This window comes from Peromyscus californicus, unplaced genomic scaffold (genome assembly GCF_007827085.1).
Source record: "Peromyscus californicus insignis strain IS unplaced genomic scaffold, ASM782708v3 Scaffold_20__1_contigs__length_68692818, whole genome shotgun sequence".
In the NCBI taxonomy this organism is placed as follows: domain Eukaryota; kingdom Metazoa; phylum Chordata; class Mammalia; order Rodentia; family Cricetidae; genus Peromyscus; species Peromyscus californicus.
This window is the reverse complement of record NW_026294503.1, coordinates 45,373,468-45,394,618: the sequence shown is the minus strand read 5'-3', so window position 1 is coordinate 45,394,618 and position 21,151 is coordinate 45,373,468. Positions and strand designations below refer to the sequence as shown.

The 21,151-nt window shown below is 44.1% G+C and overlaps 1 protein-coding gene across 1 annotated transcript in view; it reads left to right on the top strand.

The window, feature by feature from the left end:
- Nucleotides 1–21,151, top strand: part of Enthd1 (ENTH domain containing 1) — a 111,220-nt gene that overhangs the window by 25,328 nt on the left and 64,741 nt on the right. The window contains exons 2-3 of the mRNA XM_052747476.1: nucleotides 465–707; nucleotides 19,796–19,914. Of these exons, the coding sequence (XP_052603436.1) occupies nucleotides 465–707; nucleotides 19,796–19,914 (362 nt within the window). The remainder of the gene's footprint in view (nucleotides 1–464; nucleotides 708–19,795; nucleotides 19,915–21,151) is intronic.

Below are 21,151 nucleotides of genomic sequence, written 5' to 3'. Positions count from 1 at the left end.
GACTGGCCGATCAGTGAGTCTCCGGATCCTCCTTTCTAGGTCCGCCAGCACTGGGGTTCCAGGCATACACTGCCACTCCTAGACTTTATGTGTGTTCTAGGGATCTGAACTCAGAGTCTCATGCTCCCACAGCAAATATTTTACCCTCTGAGCAAGCTCCCTAACCTCATGCTCAAACCTTTGCTGTGTGCCTGTGTTAGTGGATTTATTGCAGAGTATGGATGGCTTTCCAAAGAAAAATCCAATAATGCATTTAAAATGAAAAGTGTAATGCCAGAGAAGATGCAATTTCATCACATGTTGACGATTTGTTTGCTTAGTGGATACAGAGAGGAATGTGTTCATCAACAGTCTTCTACTTGTCTTCCCACTTCGCTACATTTCAACTTTGCCTTAATTTTATTTAGAGTAAAATTAATTATAGTGTTAATCTGTTTTAAAGCAAATTCTTGGCTGTTTTTCAGGTCGCTATATCCGGGAGAGGTCGAAGCAAATCATAACTCTGCTGATGGATGAGCAGCTGCTTTTTAAAGAGAGGGAAGTGGCGAGTTGGACAAGACAGCGAATCTCCTACTCCATGACATTTCCCAACAGATTACCTGCCGCAGGGAACTCACCCGCAGCGTGTGCTTCTGTCCTCATCCCAGAAAGCCTTACCTCCGAGAAGAAGCATTCACTCCTGACAATTGCGAGTCTACGGAATAAAAGTGCGTACTGTAAGCAGTGGCCTAAAACATGCTAGGTGTCCGTTGAGAACAGCTAGAAACATAAAACACCAGGCACACACCAAATTACCAACACCACATCAGCAGGACTACGCCATGATTAGACTTCATACTGCAGGGACCAAAGATGAAGGAGGATATTCAGTAGACACTTGTATGGATGTTTTTCGGAATGTGTTGCTTCTGCACTCACATAAAATGGCTTTCAGCTAAAACTGTTAGCCTAGTGGCTATCCTATTTGGCATCTTTATTCAGTTTAATTTTTTTTTCCTAACTGAAATATGAAGGAGGTTTACTTTTTGAGAGTAGGGGCCTGGGTACATGGGCATGTTTCTTTAAATGCGTTTGAAGATTCTAACATAATTTAAATACTCCAGCGTGATTATTTGTAAGGCTTTCCTTTGCTTAAAACTTGAACTCTGTGTTACTGAACTCTCAAAACAAAGGTGGGAGGGGATATACTGCTATCAGGGAAATAGAATGATCTTTCCGATTAATCTTGTTGACTCATCAAAGAATGTCATCTTGCCATAGCTTCTCCAGCACCCACTGATGGGCTGTGCATAGAGAGGGGAGGTTAGGGAAAGAAGGACACGGATGAAATCTGACTTAGTTGCTTCTCGAAAGCAGCTAGACTCAGGGCTGAAAGTACACCGGGGGTTTTCAGAGGTCACTTCCTAGTCTCAGCAGCTATGTCTGTGGCAATGGACCAAAGGCTTGCGCCCACCCCATGTGGAAATGTAATTCCCAATGTGAAGACAGCTGGAGGCGGGGCCTCGGAGAGATGGTTAGGTCACAGGGGTAGAACCCCCAGACAGGATTTGAGCCCTGAGACCCTAAAGAACTCTCTCTCATCCCCCTCCTGCTGTGGGAAGAGGCAGTTTCTTAGGGCCTGATCTTGCAGACACCCTGATTGCAGACTTCCCATCTTCCAGGGCTGTTTGAAACGATTTCTGTTGTTTTTGAGTTGCCCATCCTGTGGTGGTGGTAGCAGCCCAAACCCACCAAGACCCAAAAGAGCTACAGGACTTCAGTATGAGCAGTGAATTCTAGTTGTCAGTGAAGCGCAGAAACTTCAAAATATCAGCAATAATATGATCACAAACCAACCTAAAATCATCCTTCCCTGTCTTTGTCAAGCATTCTTAAAGGTTTGCTCAGTTTGTACCTGTGGGCCAAGATGAAGAAAGGTGTTAGAAGGGGGTTCTTTGTAATTATAACAGCAAACACCAAATCCTTCTAGAAATGGTGGAGCATCTTTGTCAGGGGACCCATTTATTTTGGACGAAGTCCTCCACAGCGGACACGAAGTCCTCCACAGCAGACACGAAGAACACAGTACCCCACTGTGACTCTTCAGAGTTTCTTCACCCTCTTCCTGTGTTCTGTCCTCTTTCTTGCTCTTCCGTGTGTGTGTGTGTGTGTGTGTGTGTGTGTGTATGTACATGTTCATGTAGTGTGTACATGTTGGGAGTATATGTGAATATGGAGCCAGAGGTGAATGCCAGTATCTTCCTCAATCAAGCCCCACCTTGTTTTTTTGAGACAGGGTAGCTCACTGAACCTGGAGCTCTCGGATTCAAGTAGGGTGGGTGTCCAGGGAGCTCCAGGGGTCAACTTGTCTCCGCCCCACACAGTACTGGGGTTACAGACTATGCTGCAGCACCTGGCCTTTTACAGGGCTTTTGGGACTCCTCATACTTGGTATCTGGGTGCTGACTACTGAGTCCAGCTCCAGGCTGTTGGCCTTTGGCCCTCCATCCAGCTCTGTGGGACAGAGGTCCTAAGTCCTCATAGGTCCTCAGGCTTGCATGGCCGGCCTTTTACCAGTGCAGCCGTCTCCCAGGCCCTTCCTGCCACTTCTTGACTCGCTCTCTTCTCGATCTTTGTTCCTTGAAATTTGAATGGCCAGAAGAAATTTGGAGCAGCAGCGGTGTGGGAGTCAAAGTTCCCTTCACCATGGAGCTTATGTGACAGAGGCCAGCCTAGGGCCACATATGTACAGACTAACATAAAACATGTCAGATGGCAATGCATCCTTACCAAAAGGGAAAGCAGTCAGGGACAGAGTGACAGGATGACTTTCTTTGGGGGCAGATATGGGGTGGGACAGCATTTTGGAGGGGGGATTTGAATAGAGACCTAGCTGCAGTGCTGAAGCCGGTGGCCCTGGTGAAGGAGCAGTAAGGTCACATGCTCCTGCCCTGAACCAGACACAGCCTGAGTGACAGCCAGCTAACAAAGTGAGTCCCTGAGTCACTGCAAAACTAACTCATCTCTGAGCCATGTTTTTGAGGTACACAAGAAATTCCAGTTTGTTACTTTGTAGTTATAGAGTAAGTTGTTTTTAAAACCAAGTGGCATCTTCCAGTGTTATGACACATCTCAATCACTAGGAAGAGCTCTGAATGACTTGATTTTTTTTTCTGTCATGAACCCAAGGCACAGTGGCCCACAGCTGAGACCCTAGTACTCAGGAGCCCAATCAGGAAAATTGAGAGTTTGAGGCTAGCCTGTGCCACTCAACTGGACCTGGCCTCAAAGGGAAAAAGTCCCGGAGCTTTGTTACAATGTACTTAGTAGCACACATATATAGAGAATGGCCTGCTGTCTTCCAGGCACTGCACTAGGCAGGGTGGGCAAATCCCATGTTTCTGCTGTCATGGAAGTGACATCGTGAGATAAACTGTGCTCTCGAGTCGGCTTCACAACAACGGGCTCCAGGAGGGAGGCTGTCAGGAGTACTGCTTGAAGTGCATGTTCAGATGCTGAAGCTGCTGAAGCCCTGTTAATAGAAACTCGGTCAAATTGTCTTTCTTTCTGTGCTAGATACATAGATGTCTGTACTAGATACAAAGATGTATGCATTTATGTCTAGAAAAGAGCAACTGGGTTGAGTAAGTTTAGCTGTAGTATCATTTCCATAGTCACCATTTCCATGAAAGTGTTGGATCTCAAGCTATACTTGAAAAGAAGAAATAAAGCAGACATTTTGGGATAAGAATGAAGAAAAGAAAATTAATTGGGCAGGAGCCTCTTTAGTGAGACGGGGAAGTAGCAAATGGAAACACGGAAATGGAGAGATGCTTCTATCATGGTAGTCACAAGTCTTGAGCATTAGCGGGAGCCGCAGAAATTCTAATGGCTTTAACATTAACTCCTTCCAGAGTACTGCAGAATAAGTGTTTGAGAGCTGATAGGGCTTCCTATGATGTCGACTGCTTCAGGTCCTGTCTGTCTCATTGCTATACCAAACCCATGATGCATAGCTACCTGAGTGCCAGCCGCCACATCTGCCTTCTAGCTAGTAGGAAGAGAGATGTGTTGAAGGTATGAATGCTTCATCCTGCTAAGCCGCCACATCTAACATTTTGGCTTACATGTGACCTATCACTTAGCCACATGGACGCTCCTAGTCACAAGGGAGATTGGATAGCTGTATGTCAACTGTGTTTATTTAGAAAGAATTCAGAAGAAGGAGGGGAGGATATGTAGAGGAGACAGTAAAACAATCTCAGCCACAGTGGGGAAGAGTACAAGCAGAAGGTGGATTCAACGTGTGAGACCTGCTTGTGTATTAAATGGAATAGCAACTGAACTTGAATATGCAGAGACATGTGGGCAGATACTTGAAAGTTTTCTGAGCAATTAACAAAGGGCATAATAAATGGTATTTGGAAATTTCAGTTTGCTAGAACTTGTACCTAGGAAGCAGTTCAGATCTTGAACAGGAGGGGTGTTTAGCTTAGTCACAGAACTTTGCTTTCTTATTACAGAAAACAGCTGTTTGGGGGAGATAATTCTTACTGCTTTGTGGGGAAATGGAGGAGATGTGGGTTGTAGGGAGACTGCAAGGGATAATTGTTTCAGTCTGGGCACAGGACCTGTTCTGGGCAGGAGAGATGAGGGGAAAGTCATGTTTGAAGACAGCACCACATAAAGAGAGGCAACAGACTAAATGGATATCATGCTGGAAAAGAAAGGGAGAAACTGAAACTGACTCCCACATCTGGGTTTGAGCAAAGAGAGGTAGGCAATGGCATCGTGCAGGTAAATTTCCATCCACGGGAGTTTAAAGATGTCTCTGCCTTATTTAGTTACAGCGAGATGTGAAATTGAGAGCATCACTAGAAAGCCTAGAGCTGAAACAGCTGCTCTGACTGCTTCGAGGTAAATTAGCAAGGGAAAAGAGCACTCTGAAGAAGCTTTTACACATCACCACTTCTTGTTTTTTTATTCCTACTCTTGGATGTTTCCCCTAAGTTTTAATTCTCGTCAATTGCTTGGGTGGTTTTTGTTTGGAAGATTTTGATTTTGAAGGAAGTGATGCACTAAAGGCTAATTGCTGAGTGATGGCAAGCAGCAGGCTGCAGAGAGCATTCCCAACCCAGCCCTGGCTCTGCGGGTCACTCAGGGTCCCTCTCTCTAGAAGCATTGCTTACCCACGCTGACACCTGAGCTCTCTGGGAGGTGTTGTCTTTGTAGTACAGTTTCCTCTGTACTCAGGGAGGATTCCTCTGGGCAGTGGGGGAAGTAATAGCATCATATGCCTTGAAAGCTTTCTTGTGCAAATGATACATGATGGCTGTGGAGTCAGTTACACTGCTGTCCTCATTCTGAGCCATGGATGCCACCGTCTGTACTGACAACCTTGGTGGAGGGTCAGGCTTGCTCACCTCTGCTTACACACCACAGATGAGGGGTCTCATGACACACACTGAGTGCCACTGACACACTTACGCTGATGAGGCCTGCCAGTGAACTTTGCCAGTTTAAAGGTAAACATAAAACCCTATTATCTATATCCTGCCTTCCCAAACCAACAGATTTTACTAAGAATACTGACTTCCAGTCTGCCTTTCTTTGGTTTTTGTTTTGAGAAAGTTATTCTGTTCCTGTAAAATGACACAGGCTCATTGTAAAGATCTGGTCACTTCTGACAATCCTAAGTAGTCATCAGTACTTGATGAACATAATTCTAGGCATATATACACATAGAGTGATTACCAAGACCTATGGACAGCTTGAGAGGAGGGCCTTTTTTTTTCTTTTGTGGAGAAGAGGAGCCCAGTCTCACTGTGTAGACTGCTTACCTTGAAATCAGTCCTCCTGTCTCAGTTTCCCAAGTTCTGAAATTACAGGTGTGCACCAACCCGATATATGCTAATTTATGATAAATTTTTAAAATGTCCAAACCTTCCTTCACAAGTGAGTGTGTGTGATAAGCTTTCTAGTACAAGTTCCAAACAGAAAGAGAATGCACAAACTCCCACAAGTAAAAAAAAATGTAATAAGAAAAAAATTAAAACCTTTACAAACGGAAGAAGCATACATTAAGTTGAGTAGAAATTTAAAAGCAAACTGATACAGTTAAGCTTGGATATATTAATCAAGACAGACATCAGCAGATGGAACTCCTATTTGAAGGCAGAGACTATCAGATGAGAGCAAAGAAATCCAGACATATGCTGTGATCTAAGTTCACATTGAGGGTGAAAGCAGATGGATAGAAAGAGATATCATTAACTAACTAAAATAATAATGGTGATGAAACGCAGGGGCCATTGAGATGGCTCAGTGAGAAAAAGTGCCTGTCACTAAACCTGGTGACCAGAACCTACAATGTAGAAGGAGAGAACCAATTCCTGAAAGTTGTCTCTGATCTCCACATTCACGCAGTCACACACACACACACACACACACACACACACACACACACACACACACACACACACACACACATACACACACACACGAAATAATAAATGAATGCAAAACAATTCAAACCAGTATAGTTATAGTAAGATCTGACCGAACAGAGTAAGAAAGGTAATGGAAAAATGTTCAATTCCCCAGGAAGATAAAAAGCTTTTAAATGTAAATATTCCCGGTAAAGTAACTTCAAAGAGTGGGAAGCAAACTTTGGTAGGGTTGCCAAAGGATACTGAACTACTATCATGGTACAGTTTCCAGACATACCTTGGAATTATCTATAGGTAGAATGCATTAGATATTTCAAGAAACCTGTATCATGCAAACCAGTTTTTCTGACAAAAATGCGATTAAATTTGAACACAAGAAAAAATAGACATGAAAAATTTATATACATTTGCTGTAAAAGTATTTCTTTAGGGTAGAGCAGAGAGAGTAACTCCCATCCTTCCTGCTGGCTTGGCTTTGTGTTGGGGGTTCAGCCATCACAGCAAACAACAGAAGTTCAAGCGGGCACTGGAAATGGTAAAGTGCTTGCCACAAACCTGTAAGCCCAGCACTGGGGAGGCAGAGAAAGGAGAGAGGGCTCCTGTGGCTCCAAGGCAGCCTGTGTGGCTGAATCCGTGAGCTCCAGCTTCAGTGAGAGACCTTGTCTCCAAAAGGTGTAAAGTGATTGAGGAAGAAATTCGATATAGACCAGTAGTCACCACGTACATGTGCATAATGTGGTGCACACACATCCATAGGCGAGCGACACACACAAACACACATGCATACACATGCAAGAAGTTACATGAAGAAACACACCTCTCCATGTAGAAAAATAGAAAAGATCTATAAAAGACAAACAAAAATAAGAGCTTTGGTAAGATGGTAGTTGCAACATCAAAATATATGAAATATCAAACAAAAATAATAAAAACAAAAAAACCTATCTAGTGTATTCCACCAGCCAGTCATGAATGATGAATATTTTTTAAAAACTTACGTGTGTGTCTGTGTCTGTATGTTTCTGTGTGTGTGTGTGTGTGTGTGTGTGTGTGTGTGTGTGTATGTGTGTACCACATTTGTCCAATTCTCACAGAGGCTGGAAGAAGGCATCAGATAGGCATCAGATTCCCTGGAACTGTTGTTATAGACATTTGTAGACTGCCAGGTGAGTGATGGGAATTGAACCCCAATCCTCTGGTAGAGCAGTTAGTACTCTTAAACACTGAGCCGTCTTTCCAGTCCCAATATGTATGGACATGGTGTACATCTAGTGGTCAGACGGAGGAATGCTTTTGGGATCAGTTTTTTCCTTTTACCATGTGGGGTTCAGGAATTAATTCAGGCTGTCAGTCTTGGTGGCAGGTACCTTTATAGATGGCCAAATACACATATTTTTAAAGATACCATTTATAATTTAAAAATCATGATTACTTAGGAACAAATCTTAGAGTATATGAGATCAGTACATTGTGGATTATAATGAGTAACTGAAATACATTAAGGAAGACCTGTGTAAATGGAAAAATATGCCATGTTTATTGGAATAATATAAGGATGTCAGTTGTCTCCAAATTGAAGAGTTGGTGAGGGTTTTTCTATCTTGGTACCACTGTTATTTTGATCAGGTTGATTCGCTTATGATTGTTGTACATTGTAGATATTCTCCTTGTCCCCCATGCCCAGATGATATTGGTACATTCTTTACTGTTGTGAGAATCAAAAACGTCTGCAGACATGGCCAGATGTCCCCTGTGGGCCAAAATTGCCTCCAATTGAGAACTACCGATTCAGTGCAATTACAATCAAAATTTCCAGAAGGATTTTTAAAACTGAACATGATGGGCTGATAATAAAATGTATTTGGAAAAATCAAAAAGTCAAGAATAATACATGCCCCACGTGTGCATGTACGTGTGCATGTATACACACACACACACACACACACACACACACACACACACACACACACATACATCAAGAATAGCCCAAACAAACTGTGGTTCATGGTAGTTCACATCACATCTGTAATTTCAATGCTTGGGAGACTGAGGCATGAAGATCCTGAGTCCCATAGTGAGAGCCTGTCTCAAAAGAGAAAAATTGAACATTCCCCCCAAAAAATAAGATGAAGGGCTTCCTTCCTAAAGAAGGCTAGAAACATGGTAATCACAGCATGTTATTGAGGCAGGCAGGTGTGTATACAAATGGGATAGAACACTGTGCCCAGAAAACAGCTGCGTAACTGTGCAATCCTAATAAATTGACAGTGACATAATTTCAGATTTATGGGGGAAGGATGAATTGCTCAATAAATAATGGATCCCCACACACACACTAAAGAAAATGAGATTAGGTTTCTGTCTCAAATCTTGCATGCACACAAACATTGTAGATAAATCAAGGACTTAAAGGTATAAAAGCAAAAATTTAAAATATTTAGAAGGAAATTTGGAAAAATGCATTTTCTGTAATACTAAGATAGAGAAATACTCTTTTTAGACCTAACAGAGAAAGTGGGAATAGGTTCTTCCTTCCACCACGTGAGTCCCTGGGGTTGAACTTGGGTACTCTGGCTTGGTGGCATGTGCCTTAACCCACTGAGCTATCCAGAGAGACAGAAACTATTTTTTCTCTTTTGTGGTTCTGGGGGTTGAACTCCAGGCCTCATCCATGATACACAAGCACTTACTTCAGAACTATACCCTCAGTCCTAGAAAGAGTGCGGATTATAAACACAACAACAAAGGAGTTAGTGAGTGAGTGAGTGCTGTGTGGTAGGCAGTATTCTGTGTTAGCCCAGCGTCCTGTGTTTCTATCTAATCTCCTCCCCACAAGGGTAGAACCTGTGGATAATTACCCCTAATTGCTACGTTATATGGTGGAAAATTATTTAGGTGGGCTTAATCTAACCACAGGACTCTCAGAAGCAGAGCACTTTCTCCAGCCAGTGTCAGAGGACAAAGTGAGAGGTTCCAGCTCGGAGAAGGACATAGCACACCGCTGCTGACCTGAAGATGAGGAGTGAGGAACAAAGGTGCTTTCTAGGAGCTGCCAGGAGGCCCCAGTTACCAGCTATCGAGGAAATGAGGCCTCAGCCGAGAGAGTTTAATTCCACCCAAACCTGAATGACCTTGGAAGTAATTCTTCCTCACTCTTCATGGAGATTCTGCTGGACCGACACCTTGATTTTGGCCTCAGACTCAGAAACAGTTCAGTGTGAGGAAGTGTCTCCCTGCTCCTCCTGCTGCTTGTGTGCTGAAGTCTGAGTTGTGTTGATTTTGTGCTGTAGTGAAGTCGGGATCTTAGTTCGTTCTTCTGCATGTGAATATCTGGTTTTCGCAGCCCCTCTTACTAAAGCACCCATCTGTCCTCTCCCCAGTGCGTGTTCTTGGCACTGTTGATGCTCAGCTGACCGTAAGCGTGTGGATTCATTTCTGAGCAGCCTGTTCTGATCCATGCATCTATATGTCTGGTTTGTTCCAGCACCAACTGTTCTGATTGGTTTCTGTGGATTTTTCTGTAGTAGACTTTGAGATCAAAACCCACCATATAGAAAGTAGAAAAAGATCAGAAGACTATGGGAAATTTCCTAACACATATAATTGAAAAAGGATTAGTGTCCAGAGTACATAAAGAATTCCTACTAATCAATATAAAGTGGGGAGAGATGGACAGAAAAATAGGCACAGCAGACATTTTCTAGTGAACTGGAAGCACGGTTCATGATGTCAGCCTTGCAGTGTTAGGATAGCAACAACAGCTATGAAGGAAAGACTTCATCCACTTGCTTCTCCATCCCACCGCCTCATTTCCTGTTGTGGGATGAATGTATTTGTTTACTTGCCTGGTTATTTACTTACCATCATTAAGGATGGCTAACCTTTGGACATTTTGACATGCTGTTGTCATCTACAAATGCATTGGGCCGCACTCATAGCCCTTCTAGGATGCACGTGGCCCGTGGGCTACAGGTCAGACATGCCTATTGAAGGCAGTGATGCTCATGGCTATGAGTTCTGGTTCAGGAGCCATGTGACCTGGATTTGGTGTGATCTTGGCTATCTTATTTAAGCCCTTCCCTTGCAAATGTGCTTCCTGAAGTAAAGATAATGTAGACTCTGTGGAGTTGGAGCCTGTGGTAAATGAGCAGATAGAGCTACAGTGCAATGAACTTGGGCTATGGTCTTTTCCACTCTTCCCATCACACCTGAGACCAGCTTGTTCTCTCCACCAAGTTAGAGTTTGCGGGTATTTTTTTCTGTACAGAAGAACGGTGGAAAGCTGGGCTGCAGCCTTGTACGCCTTCTGTAGAACACCCAGACTCTGCTTTGTTTCTTGGTCTCTCATAAAGGGTTTTGCCCATTCTGCCTGCTTGGGATTTGTGTCCTAGGTCCACAGGGCAGGGAAGATAGCCTTGAACTTTAGATAATCTGCCCAACTCAGTGTGAAGCTGGCTTTTCCTGCTCTCAGTGTGGCAGCATCTTCACACATCTGCAGCTATGTCCACTCTCGTGGGTGGACAGTGCAGAAGAGCGGCATTGTCCATTGGGTTTCCAGGTTCCAGACATGCGCATGCTCACAAGATCTGGACATCGCAGCTCCCATACAGAGTTTGGAGAAGACAGGCTTCTGGGCCTTGTTTCTCTTCTTGACCATCAGCCATTTTAATTTCTTTCTTTTAAAAGTTAATTACTTTTAGTTATATCTGTTTCCATATAAGATTTTTGTTCCTTTTTGTTTGTTTATTTGTTTTTGTTTTTACATCCCAATCAGAGTTGCCCCTCCCTCCCCTCTTCCCAGTTCTCCTCCACTGTTTCTTTTCAGATACAGGCAGGCCTCACATGGATATCAGCCATGGTATATCAAGTTACAGTGAGACTAGGCACCTCCTCTCTATTAAGGCTGGATGAGGCAATCCAGGAGGAATGGGTCCCCAAAACTGGCAACAGAGTCAGAGACAGCCCCTGCTCTCACTGTTAGGAGTCTCACAAAGATCTTAGTTACACAACTGTAACATACATGCAGAGGGCCTAGGTCAGTCCCATGCAGGCACCCTGGTTGTCAGTTTAGTCTCTGTGGGCCCCTATGATCCCAGGTTAGTTGGTTCTGTAGGTTTTCTTGTGGTGCCCTTGACACCACAATCCTCCCTCCCCTCTTCCACGGGATTCCCCAAGATCCACCTAATGTTGGGCTGTGGGTCTCCGCATCTGTTTCCATCAGTTGCTGGGTGAAGTCTCTCTGATGCCAGGCTAGACATCAATGGTTTTTTGTTACTTTTAAAAGTTAGTTTTGTCTTAAAAATATCTCATTACGTGTTGCATGTTGAGTTATGGAAATCTTGTGTGTGTGTGTGTGTGTGTGTGTGTGTGTGTGTGTGTGTGTGTGTGTGTGTGCATGCTTGTGTGCATGCATGTCTCTGTGTGTCTGCATGCATGTGCATGTGTGTGCATGTCTCTGTGTGTGTTCCCACGTGCTTACTGACTTCTTGCATGTCAGGCAAGCATCCAGCTTCTTCCCCAGCTTGGGTACTGGGGATCCCCACTGCAGTTCACTCAGCTGTCTCGACTGAGGAGTCAGCCACTAAACACAGGAACCTCCTTTTGTGTGGCTGATTCTTTTTCATTGTCCCTGGAGCTGAGCATTTAGCAGTTTGTGGATTCTCCCTTTGTTCTCGAGACCTCTTGGTGGCCATGACTCTGGTCACATGTGTTTGTGGACAGAAGACTGAAATGAAATTGCCTTCAGTCCCTCTCTAAAGGTCTCCAGTGATAAGAGCGGGCCCTTCCTTATCTAACCACTTTATTTAGTTTTTCAAAAAATCTTTCTACTGTCTGTACTTTCTTGCTTTTTATTCTTCTCACCCTTAAAAATTGCCTTTCCTCAGCAAACCCCAAATTGACCTTTCAAGGAAAAGATATAATATTTGTACACCCCGTCTCTGGTAACAAGAAGCAGGGCAACAGAGCAAAAGAGGGGCATCTCTGGAGTGGGGTGTCCAGAGCTTTCCCTCCAAGGTACCCTTCCCTCAGCTGCTGGAAAGATGGTGACTGAGCCCCTCCCCGTCCTTCTCTGAGAACTCCTTATAGCAGGAGAGCACCATCTTTACCTGAGGACGTGTGTACCCACTGATTGGCAGTGGTCTAGCTCTCTTGCTTCATGGCAGTATCCATGAGGAGAATCTAGCTTGACAGCTTCTAGAAGGATCTGCAGTCCTCTCTTGCTCTAGTCTAGTCCTGCCTCCCTCACTCCTCACAGACCTTGTTCCGAACGAAGAGCTCCTCCTGGTGAACCCCCACATAGGCGTATACCTTAGAGGGTGTTTTCTAGGCAACTCAACAGTAGCTTTCTCTCCAGATTGAAATGAAAGGCAGTAGTAACAGGTGAATGTGAGAGAGAAAAGAGAACCAGAGCCAAGAAGGGCTGATGGCTGCTGAGTTTGGGTGGTGAACTCACGAGAGCCTCGTGTTATTCCTGAACCTTTTCTGTGAGTTTAAAATTAGGATGAAAATGGAAGGTTTAAAAAGTAGAACAGAGATCAGTTGCTTGAAAATATTCAAGTGTAATAACGCTCCAAGAGGATGAAATTGAGCAGAGTGTGGTGGCTCATCTGTAATCCTTGCATGCAAGAGGCTGAGGCAGAAAATTTGCTGTGAGTTTGAAGCCAGCCTGGACCACACAGTGAGAGAAACTAGAGTCAAGATCCCAAAAATGTGTGAGTCTGCAAAATTACAAAGAAACTCCATCACCATGACGCTGCCTGCTGTTCTATCTTCCTGGTTCTTCAGCAGTTCACTGAGTCCTTCCCTTCCCTTCCCTTCCCTTCCCTTCCCTCCCCTCCCCTTCCCTCCCCTCCCCTCCCCTCCCCTCCCCTCCCCTCCCCTCCCCTCCCCTCCCCTTCCATTCTCTCCCCTTCCCTTCCCTTCCCTTCCCTTCCCTTCCCTCCCCTCCCCTCCCCTCCCCTCTCCTTCTCCTTCCCCTCCCCTTCTCTTTCCCTCCCTTCCCCTTCCCTTTCTTTTCTATCTTTCTTTCTTGTGTGTATTCATGTATGTACATTTATGCATAAAAGTGTGCATGTGTAGAGGTCAGAGATCAATTTTGGGTGTCTTTCTCAATTACTCTCTACCTTAGTTTTTGAAATGCAGTCTCTCACTGAGCCTAGACCTCACTAATTAAGTTAGACTGGGTGACTAGTGAACTCTGGGGACCCTCCCATCTCTTGGCCTCCCAGACGCTGGGATTCCTAAGTGCACACTGCTGGACCTGGCTCTTAATGTGGGCCCTGGAGAGCCCACCTCAGGTTCTCAGGAGTACATACATAGTAAGCACTTTAACAACTAAGCCATCGCTTCAGCAGCTGGGTGTTTTCTAAGATAGATTATTTTTTATAAAAACTTTTTTTAAAACTGAGTCTCACTGTGCTGCCCAGAATGGCCTACAGAGTTGGGTCTTAGCACCCCCTCCTCTAGCCTCCTTAGACTACAGAGTATGCCACCATCCTGGTTCTGAAGAATAACTCAGAGTGACTGACAAAAGTTTACTTAAATCACAACTGAGAGGACCCTGTTGATCTATGATGACAGTGTTTGTTAACGCTAGGGGACATTTTGGATTTGTTGGTTTACGGGGCATCTCAGGTCCAGAGTCACAGTTGCACTGATAATGTCTTGCAGCCTGTCAGTTCCATATCTAGTCTAAGAGCTGTCATGGGGACCATCAGTTCTGCTTTGAGGTATTATCTGAGTGTTGCAGGCTCAACAGGATCTCCTCCCTCTCCAGATAGTCTACAAAGTTCTGCAGCCACAGTGTGGAGCCGCTCACCTAATCTAATGAAGCACACCTCACTTCCAGTGTGTGCTGTCTGATACCAAGGAAGGAGGATCATGAATGTTCATAGGCTTTCTGTAGCCTGGCTGCTTCTCTTCTTGTCCCCAGACAGCTTTGTAGTATTTTAGCCATTGTGTTGCCTAGTTCGAACTGTCAGCCTGATACAACCTACAGTCGTCTAGGAGGAGAGTCTCAGTGAGGGATTGTCCAGACCAGGTTGGCCTATGGGCATGTCTGTGAAGGACTGTCTTGCTTGTTATTGAGGTGGGAGGACCCATCCTTGTGTGGGCAATGCCATGGCCTTGATTGGCTTCGGAACTGTGTAAGAGTGAAGAAGGCTCGCTGTGTACAAGCAACGAGCATTGTGAGTACTTTCATTTCTCTGCTCTCGACTGTGACTGTGATGTGACTAGCTGCTTGACTTCCTGCCTTGACTTCCCTTAATGATGGGCTGTAAGCCAGATAGCCCTTTCTTCTCTTTTGTTGTTTTGTTGTCAAGGTTACAGAACAGAAGTGAAACGAGAGGGGTGATTCTAGGCCAGAGCGCATCTCAAAACGTGCATGAGGTTTTCCCTTCGTGAGTCGTTCTGTGCTTGACTTCTCTCACAGTTTCCTCAGAAGGGACCTTCTGAAATGCTTATTAATCTACCCCTGTGCTGTCAAAAGCCTGCACCCATGTCATTTCAGAGATAATTTTGCTGCTGAATACTGAAAGAGCAATCATTATAGTTTCTGATTAAACCTAAGGAAAACAGAGAGATGATGGAAGCCCCGAGTCCCCACTGTTTTCCAGGATTAATTAGAAAGTGTCCAAGTCAAAACTAAGTCCATTTTAATTACTCATCTTCATGTAATGCTACAACAAAATTAAAAGTACAAATGTAAATGCAAACTCCTCGGTATTTCTTCAGGATGATCTGGCACCAATGTCCTTGTGCCTTCTGCCCAAGAGGTTCCTTCTGCCAGAAATGATTTCTGACTTCTGTGTTTACTGGGATGCATACCACCCCTCAAAGCCCCTTCAAATTTCACCCCTCCTTGAGGCTGCTCTGTAGTTAGTTAGGGAAGTCAGTTCTTCCCCATCAGCCTGTCTGTGTGCGGGGCTTAACTTCCTGTCAGGCTGTGGACTTGAAGGCAGAGCCTATCTCATGCAGACCTATTGCTTCTAAGGCATTTTTCTTGTATGATCCCAAACTTACATATATCTTGCAAATTTTGGGGCTTGAATTTTGGGTTGTTTTGAGTAAATAACTATAAAGTCTGTCATGTTATAAAGAGACGTAAAAGAAGACAAGTCTAGCAGGATGGCATATAACTGTTGAGGTTTGAAAGAAAATGGCCTCCATAGGGAGTGACATTATTAGGAGGTGTGGCTTTGTTGGAGTAGGTGTGGCCTTGTTGGAGGAAATGTGTCACTGTGGGAATGGACTTGGAGGCCTCCTGTGCTCAAGCTATGCCCAGTGTGGAACACGGACTCCTTCTGCTGTCTGTGGATCAAGATGTAGAACTCTCAGCTCCTTCTCCAGCACCATGTCTGCTTGCATGCTGCCATGTCCTGTCACGATAATGGACTAAACCTCTGAAACTGTAAGCTAGCTCCAATTAAATGTTTTTCTTCATAAGAGTTACTGTGGTCATGGTGTCTCTTCATAGCAATAGAAACCCTAACTGTAATTTCAGCCAACTTAGGAGGCTGAGGCAAGGACATCATGAGTTCAAGGCCAGCCTGAACTACAAATGAGACTGTTTCAAAATAAAATACAAAGAGTTCTTGCCTAGCATGCATAATACCCAGTTCAGTGTCCAGTACCAAAAAGAGAGGGAGGGGAGAAGAAAATTACACCCCATATATGTTGTCACTTTTTTATTTTTATTTTTAATTATGTGTATGTCTATATGTGTGTCTCTGTGTGGGTTTGTGCACATGAGTGAGTGCTAGTGGAGACCAGAAGAGGGCTTAGTTCCTCTGCAGCTGGAGTTTCAGGCAGGCTGACACCCGATGTGGGTGCTGACAACCAAACTCAGCTCTTCTGCAATAGCAGTTCGTGCTCTTAACCTCTGCCTGCTCTCCCCACTCCCTCTCAGGTCTTAAGGAGTGTAAGGACCATTAGGATTGAGACCTGCAGTCATTCGCTTAAAACACAGGGTCTGGAACCATGGAAACTCTGTATCAGTCCTTTCTCTCGGTGAAGTCAGAATTGGTTTCACATCCCTCACTGAGTCTTATCGTTATATGTAGTGTTTTCATGCTTGAAAGTCTTTTTAAAATACCAAATATATGAATAAATTGTGTTTTTTGAAGCTGAATCTCACCATAGAGCCCAGGCTGAATATCCAGGCTGACTTCAAGCTTAGCCATTCCCCTGTCTCTGCCCCAAGAGTGGGCATACAGACATGCAGCCATCATGCCAGGCTAGAATGCCTTCTAGTACACAATCTATCAAAACCACTGAATTCATAATACATTCTTATAAGTACTTATCACACATAAAGAATCTAACTTAATTGGAAGCACATGCTTTTATGAGCTAAGAGGGACCATTCACCCACATATGAGTACCACTCATTGCTCGCTATAAGCATGTCACAATATCCATTTTATTTCATGATTTTTATAGATATTAGGACTGTGAAAACTTGTTCACATAAATCATAGCCAGGATAGAAGGTACTTTATTGTAGCACTGTCAATCAGTCCTGTGAATTCCTTCCAAGTAATGTGCCAACAATTACCTAGTGACTTATTATAGAAATATTTCCTATCTCTTGTCAACTGTCACTTGATGAGGTCTTTTCTTCCATGCTTTTGAAAGCAAAGAGTTGGGAACACATTGTTTGGGGAAAGATTTTTCTAAACAGTCATTAGCAGTAATTTACTTTTTCACTTTCTAGGAATAATACAAAAAAGCCACTTTACTAAAATTTATCAACTATTAATTAAACTTTTTCTCTAAGCTAACATAATCAAAACTTGCAAGGAAATGAAAATACTAACTGCCTTATAACTGTCAGTGTATTGTGTTTTTCAGAAGCTGATTTTATAGCTTATACTTGAAATGTTTTCAGTTCTTCATAACAGCAGATTTGGTTTATGCAACTTTTGGAAAATATCTACCATATAATCTGCTTGGCAAATGCAACCCTCACTGTGCAAAACAATAAATTGAATTGGATTTCAAGTGTCCTTTTCTCCATAAAATGTCTTATTTATTCTAATAAATATAAGCACTTATCCTATTTCCTTTGTGGTGGTTTGAATAGGAATGGCCCCCACAGACTCTTGGGTTTGAATGCTTGGGACATATTAGGAGGTGTTGGAGTAGGTGTGGCCTGTTGGAGGAGGTGTGGCCTGTTGGAGGAGGTGTGGCCTGTTGGAGGAGGTGTGTCACTGTGGAGGCAGGCTTTGAGGTCTCATATGCTCAAGCTACGCCCAGTGTGGTACACAGTCTCCTTCTGCTGCCTGTGAATCAAGATGTAGAACTTCTCCAGCACCGTGTCTGCCTGCATGCTGCCATGATGAAAGTGGAGTAAACTTCTGAACTGTAAGCCAGCCCCAATGAAATATTTTCCTTTGTAAGAGTTGCTGTGGTCATGGTGTTTCTTCATAGCAAAGAAACCCCAACTAAGACAACCTTCAAATCTCTACATCTTTTATAATTATTACATTTTATTTACTTATTTTGGGTGCATAAGTGCATGTGTATGTGTGCCCATACATATCTTAGCATGTGAATGGAGGTCAGAGAACAGTGTGTAGTGCCTTTACCTGCTAAGCCATCTTGCTTGCCATTATTTTGCCCCATTGAAGGCAAAGTAATGGCAATATGAAATACTTAGGCTGGTATCTCATGGAGCCCAGTCTGGCCTTAGAATCTGTATGTAGCAGATACTGACCCTGATCTCAGGATCCTCCTGCCCCTGCCTCCTCAATGCTAGGATTTCAGGTATACACCACCATGCTGCCATAGGACTCCTAAATCCTTTCCTAAGATGACTGTCTCAGGATTGGAGCCTTGTGAACTGTTGCATGGATAACATAAAGATGCCCACCCCCCATACACACAGGCTTTCATTACTCTGCTCTCAGGGGAATCTTCCTTAGGAGTGATATGTTCTTTGACCATAGTTGGGGATGGAAATCATGTGGATGTTAAATGGAATTGGTCACCTGTCCTGCTGCTCCACGCTGTGATACAGTTTTTCTGAATATCAGGTAGCCTGGTTTGGACCAGTGTAAGTATCCCATATCGCCATTACTTTGCCTTCAAAAGACTATGTATGGGACGATATACTGGGCTTTCCCTGTCTTGAAGTGGCTTGCTGTTTTTGTTGTTTCTACTATTGGCACCTTATGTTTGGGGAAGAAGACTCATTCACAAAGTGGATGGATGATGTGTCTTTGCTTTGGGAAGTAGGGGAGATGATGAATGGCAAAGAGGAGAGAGCTGGCCAAGCCCTCCCAGGCAGATGGGCTTTTGGAAGAAAGATCTGCAGATGTTGCAGAGCTGGAAATTGATTCCTTTAAAAAGGTCAGTGTGGCTGGGCGGTGATGATGCACGCCTTTAATCCCAGCACTCGGGAGGCAGAGGCTGGTGGATCTCTGTGAGTTTGAGGCCAGCCTGGTTTACAGAGCGAGATCCAGGACAGGCACCAGAACTACATGGAGAAACCTTGTCTCAAAAAACAAAATAAAATAAAATAAAAAGATCAGTGTGATCTTAGCCCCTGGGGGATACTTATGTTTCCCCACAAGTGTGCGGACACCAATATGAAGACAGCTATCTTATAGTTTATTGTCTACCATAGCATGCCAAGATAGAGTAGCTTTAATACTTTTAGACATTTTCTTTTTTAGTGTTCATGTATGCTGGGGGAATGCTATACAGCTGAGCTGCATCCTTGCCTAAAGGTTCACCTTTAGAACTGGTACTAATAGACAGTAACTAATCCAGGAAGGCAAAGCATATTAAACTGAAAAAAATGCCAAATGTAATAAACAAACAGATACCAGTTTATCTGGTATATTTTCTCTTTTATGCTTAAAATTTTTGTTTTCCATTAAAGGCTTATTTGCCTCCTCAAATAATCTACACATTTCTGACCTGTTCCTCCGACACAGAACACATGAAATTCACTTTGCAGGATAATGACTCCTTAAATATTCTAATAATTATGGTCATCCTTCTTGCAATGCTGAAATTCCCTCTGAATAGTTTTTACCTTTTGAAGTTCTAGTTTGTTATATGTTGCTGTGTGTTACACTATAGCCACCACTACATTTTACATTATTTTTAAAATACTTCAGATAACAAAACTATAACAGAATTGCTGAGATAAGACAGGGCCATGGACTTCAAATAGAGTTTGGACCCCTCTGGGCTTGCTAATGTTGTAAAGCAGTGCATCATCAGAGGTGGATGTTGGTGTGTGGTGTATATTTAATAGGCAGAATTAATCTTCAGAAGTAATTAAAGTTATATACAAATACAAAAATAACACTTTTTTCCCCCAAAGTAAAACCTGAGCTTTATATTGTTGGCAGAAAACACCTCCAAGACCAGGCTGAGGCTGGAACAGTGCCAGGACATCCCCTCGCCTGCTGGACCCTCCCTGGCCAAGGACTCTCATCCACTCAAGATGAAGAAGTGGAAATCAACAGAGGTGAGATGCTCCAGTTCCCTTTGCCACTGTGCCAGGTAACCAAGCATGCGCATTAAACCTGAGTGCATTCTTTTGCAGCTCTGGAGATCAAACGTGTCTGCAAGGCTGCCTGCCTGCTCCGTCTTCCCCGTCTCGTGCAGAAGATGCACTGTCTTGGCATTTGTGTTCTGTGTTATTCGGGGTTTAGATATCAGCAACATAAAATTGGGTTGAGTGTTCCTTTATCTTATAGTTTGTGCTGTTCATTTATCTATTTTGTAGTGCTGGGCATGGAACCCAGTGTATGCTGGGCAAACACTCTACCACTGAGCTATATCCATAGCTTTAAAAGGCCTTTATTGCAACTTTACAGGAAGTTGACAAAACAGTACAGTCTGAAGCGATCTTCTACCTGCTTCCCCCTCTGTTGACAGATAATTTAAACATTTTCATCCCCATTTTCCTTCCTTATCCCCTTCCTCCCATGGAACCCTTCTTCTCAGCAAGTCCTGCACAAGATTATGTCTGACAACATTTCATCATGGATGGGGGAGGAGCCCATGAGGCCCCACCCCTCCTCCATTCATGTCTTCTGTTGTGTGGCCACTGAGTTTAGTAAGATTTACTTGCCCAAGCACCGGTGGGAGGGGATTTAGTGGAACAAGAACAGCTTGTCTGTGGCTACATCACTGAAGAAAACGATGTCCCCCTCCCTCCCCACAACAATTGACAGTAGTCCCTCTGGAGGGTGGAGCCTCATGGTTAAGTGGGGGCGTGGAGGTGGGGGCGTGGATTGTAGGGTGGGGAACACTTCTCTCTGCCCCAGTATAAGAAGAGGGTCACCCCTGAAGGACTGAGGCCCATGTTGATTTTTTGTCTTTAGCACCCCAAGCAGCCGCAGCCTTTAAGGGAGACCTGCCGCTGCAGGAGTTGAAACAGGAATGGGAAAAGCATATTCCCAGGCCTGCCTGGTCATCACCACTGAGCATGCTCATCTCCCGACCACGTGGGGTGTCTGCTCTGGCCAGAGGGACCTCCAGAGTACAGCTTCTGACTAAAGCGTGGAAGCAGGTGCCAAGGCAGCCAACAGATGAGGCAGCTTCCTCCTCAGTTTATCTCACCACTGTGCCACTTACCCTCTGCTCAGGGGAAGGCCCACACCAGCTGCCTCATCCATGCACACAGAGCCCGGTGTCTCCATTTTCTTCTCCTTTTCATGTCTTCTCTCCATAGTACTCTCCTGTCCAAAGGAGCCACC